This window comes from Octopus bimaculoides, chromosome 13 (assembly GCF_001194135.2).
Source record: "Octopus bimaculoides isolate UCB-OBI-ISO-001 chromosome 13, ASM119413v2, whole genome shotgun sequence".
NCBI lineage: Eukaryota > Metazoa > Mollusca > Cephalopoda > Octopoda > Octopodidae > Octopus > Octopus bimaculoides.
The window spans coordinates 44,619,351-44,624,036 of record NC_068993.1 but is presented as its reverse complement, the minus strand read 5'-3'; the positions used below and the strand labels follow the sequence as shown (position 1 = coordinate 44,624,036).

General features: G+C 37.7%; 1 protein-coding gene across 2 annotated transcripts in view; it reads right to left on the bottom strand.

The window, feature by feature from the left end:
- The window catches only part of LOC106880627 (cilia- and flagella-associated protein 97), a 50,928-nt gene extending 46,732 nt beyond the window's left edge, over positions 1–4,196 (bottom strand). Inside the window, exon 1 of one of the 2 annotated variants that reach the window (XR_001410765.2) lies at positions 2,348–4,196. Coding sequence is in view for 1 of the 2 variants with exons in the window: in XM_014930663.2 (XP_014786149.1) it covers positions 2,348–3,838 (1,491 nt within the window). In the remaining variant the exon portion in view is untranslated. The remainder of the gene's footprint in view (positions 1–2,347) is intronic. The other variant, XM_014930663.2, reaches the window with a different exon arrangement.
- Between the last annotated feature and the right edge of the window lie 490 nt (positions 4,197–4,686).

Below are 4,686 nucleotides of genomic sequence, written 5' to 3'. Positions count from 1 at the left end.
ATTATATATCTATATATATATATATATATATATATATATATTATATATCTATATATATATAAATATATATATATATATATATATCTATCTATATATATATATATATATATATATATATAGGGAGAATTCACAAAAAACAAAAACAACAAAAGACGAAGACAGGTGGTGTAGACAACAAACAGATGTATTAGTATAACGCTCGGGATGTGAAAAAGTCTTTAACGTTTCGAGCCGACGCTCTTCCACAGAAAGGGACACAGACAGAAACAAGGAGAGAGAAAAAAAAGTAATGTGTAGTGGCTAACGATCTATCATGGCACACACATATATTTACACACCTACATATGTAGGCTTACCTTAAGATCGCCCATATGTATATACGCATAAACATTATATATATATATATATATATATATATATATATATACACACACACACATACAAGTGTACATCTATATTAATACACACACACACACACACACAGGGAGTTATTTACGGTGTTCCTGTAACATAACGGTTCGACAAATAGTATCGGTAAAATACAAACTGGTGTTAATAATTGTTTAGGGTGGTGCCCCAGCATGGTTGCATTTCATGACTGAAATTAATAAAAGAATAAAAGAGAAAAGAACATGGGTCTATATAAACACTAAATCGTTTGTTTGTTGTTTTTTTTTCCTCACCCGCCTACTTTTCCTTGTCGTCTTCGAAAATAAATTTATTTTTCATAAACAGCTATTTTAAAAGAAATGAATATTTTAAAATGAATTCCCTTGTAAAAGCTACACTAGGATGTATTCTTTTATATAGGTTTTATATAGATGAATAGAGTATTTATAGAAATAAATACTACAATAGGATACATACATATGCACGTACGCATGTACATACATACATACATACATACATACGCACGCACGCATGCACGTACGTATGTATGTACATACATAGAATGTGAGGCTTAAACTTGTAGAATAATACAAAAAAACACACATTCTACTCATGAATGAAGTACAGTTTTCCTCGCCTTTTAAAGTACAAACATGTACACACACACATACGTGCGCATGTGTAAGCGCAACATACATGTGTTCATACTATATATTTATATACACATACATATATACTACATGTTCGGATTTAATGAAGCAAACTCCAAGGTTAAAACCCAAATGAAATTGATAGGCGTGTGTATATGTATGTACATTATATATATATATATATATATATATATATGAGAGAGAGAGACGCTTACATATACAAACACAGATATCTTCAAAAGTAACCGGAATCTGATACACACACACGTGAAAGAAGCCGGAATCTGGAAACGAAGTGCATGTTGCAGACATACATTCTTGTACACACATGACTTGTCTGATTACGTATTGATATTTTCAGCAAAATGCCTGTTTTGCCCTATTATTACTAACAATAATAGATACTACGTTTGCGTGTGTGAAATGTTTTAAAAGTTATCTTATATCATTGCTCTTCTTCACACAAACTCTGATTGCCCATCTATCTATCTTCTCAATAAAGAAAGTTATCTATCTATCTATCACACTGAATGCAGACGGGTAGCGCCAATTATAAGAACGTGTGAGGGGGGAAAGGACACCCACCTAACCACCCACTACTTCAATTCATTTAAATCATTGACTATAAAGAAATTATTATGGGAGTTCGATATGACGTAATTTTGGAACAAGTCGATGATAGTAGGGGTTGGTGTATTTAAGGATACAGTCATTAGTGGATCTTTTTGTTTTATTATGTTAACATTTTTTTAAGAAACAAAACAACTGTTATCTATCCTTACACGCAAACTATAGATCAGTAAAAAGAAAAATCGATATTCATTGCTTACACACACACACACATAGATAGATAGATAGATAGATAGATAGATAGATAGATAGATAGACTTTTGGCTGTTTATGTATATTACGAGAAGTTGGAAAGTATTGTCCATAAGCTTAATTTCTTCAATTGTATGGTACCCGACAAACGTGATGATATAGTTTATGCTAGTGTTATTACAAAGTGGAGTTTTGGCTTTTCATCGGCCTGAAAAGTATGAGAAGAGATGAAGGTCGTAAAAATAAGGGTAGCAGTCATATACTGGGAGTTATTTTCAAACCTTTCCTTACTTCTTACAAACCTGTGGAAGCGCTTTCCATTGTAAGAACACATTATCAATAACATAATTTATAAAACATGTTAGCAGGGCTTTGACGATATATATTCTAAGAACACACAAACACAAAGAAGATAAAGATAAATTGTTTGCAGAAGGAAGCCACAATAATATATGTAAGACATGCATGCAAGTAAGATCAATTACCTCGTTTTCCCTCTCAATCCGACGTTGTTCACGCTGTCTGTTGATAGCAGAATGGGCTACTTTCGTTTTTATAGGCAGTTTCTTGGCATTCTTATAGCTTTTGTTCGAAGATAGCTTTAAGATCTCAGACAGAAGTCTCTCGTTTTCTCTCTCGATTTCACGAGTCTGATATGTATTATATGACAAACTAGTTCGCTGATTTTTTTTCCGAATCGGGGACGAATCTCTAGTACTATATTCTTCCTTACCAATCTCTTGAACAGCTCGCATAATCAAATTCATGTCCATATTGCTGTTGTCCTGATCGGTAGCCGTACAGAGTCCGTTTTGCTCACAGAAAGGGGGAGAAGAAGGTTGACGACTCGGATTCGGTGCCGATTTACACCTTCTAACCATTGTAGGGCTACTGTCACCAGAAGCCAGGGGAGACACATCTGTCATTTCTGAGGCCGACGAACAATCACTTTCAAAAGTGTTGCAGTTCAAATCGCTTCGATTCGAACTCTGCGAATAACCGTTTCGTTTCGCATGAGTTTTCTGCTGGAGCGAAAACCTCTCGGCTAGCGTGATACCCACGTTCTTACGCAGAATCGCCTGCGGTTGGCTGGCCTTTCCATTTCCCAATGTTTTCAAATATTTATCTGTTGGTGCAGAATCCACGTTGCACTCATCTTCATCTTCGCTATTATCTTCTACACTCGCTAAACTATCATCATCGTCATCAACATCATCCTCATCATCATCATCATCATCATCGTCGTCGTCATCTTCAACAACATCATCATCATCGTCGTCGTCGTCACCGTCTATAGAACTCAAATCAGTGTCTATAAAATTTGCAGCATCTGAAGGACCAGATTCGGCCACAACAGAATCGGTGTGTTCGGAGTTCTTAAAACGAACTGTGTTTCTTTGGTCTTCGGTTTTTATCGCACACTGTTTGTTGGGATTCGATCCGGTGTCACCAGCTGGTTTCGAACCATGGGGCTGGTTGGCGAACGATGAAGACTCTTTACCGTTTTCCTCATCAGAGAAATCTGGGAGATCACTTAGGTTACTTTCCGTGTCGTCGGAAATGGAAACATCAAGGCTAGACTGGGTATCGTTTTCATCTGCTAGCAGCGTACAGTCTTCGATGGTTGGTGTTGTTGTAGTAGTAATAGTAGTTGTTGCTATAGGTATCCGTTCGTTTTTGTCTTCTATCAAATCCACAGCACCTTTCATGTTATCTATGTCGCTATCATTCAAACAACCGTTGACATATTGATATGGCTCCCCGCCTGCCGCAGAAGAGCTACAAAAGCTATCATAACAAACTTTTTCTTGCGAGCAAGTGTGAAAATGTCGATGTCTGCCAGGAGGCGGCTTGCTGTATACTTTGTTGAAAACGGTGTTCATAGATTCCTGGTCGTTGGATTCGTAAAAATCAAAGTCGACCGAATCATTAAGGTCCTCGTCGTCCATGGACCCTGCCTTAGTAACGTTATTCATGTCTGTTAATCCAACTGATCATGTTTCTTCTTCTTTCTGTATTTTCGACAATGAAGGTTGATATCTCCGACCAACCCCTTGTTGTTTTGTTAGCAACAAGTGACGTCAAGATCGAGGCGAGAACTGACGAGATTCAGCGTGACTTTCGTCATTGCCGTCGCCGACAACCTCGTCATCGTCGCCGCCGCCACTCTCTCCTTACTTGGCGTTCTCGGAAGACAACCATTTTGTTTGATCAGTCCCTATTCTCTCTATCTAGCTATCTATCTGTCTCTGTTTATGTGTGTCTCTCTCTCTCTCTCTATCTAGCTAGCTATCTGTCTCTGTGTATGTGTGTCTATGTCTCTCTCTATCTCTTTATGCACTCCCACTCTGTCTATGTCTCTCTCTCTATCTCTTTATGCACCCCCCTCTGTCTATGTCTCTCTCTCTCTTTGTTTATCTCTCTCACTGATCCCCTTTGCCTACGTATCCTTCTCTCTCTCTCTCTGTCTTTGCTAATGTGTCTGTCTCTTTCTTTATGTCTCTTCTCTCTGTGTATATCTCTGCGTCGTCCTCTCTCTATATGTCTCTATTTCTCTCGCCCCCTCCTCTACACTTTTCCCTGTCGACTGCTATAACGGTTTCTTAGCACTTGCTTTGCTTTAAAACACTATTCCTTATCCATCACCATTCACTGTTCAGTCCCCAGTTTAAAAAAGAAAATCTAATAGACGAGGAGGAGGAGGAATCATCAAAGGAAGGCACACACATATACATACAAACAGACAGATAGAAGCTAGTGAGGGTGGTGTAATTATTTAGAGAAATCACAGCATAGTTTTCTGCTCCATGAAGGAGATCCGTGA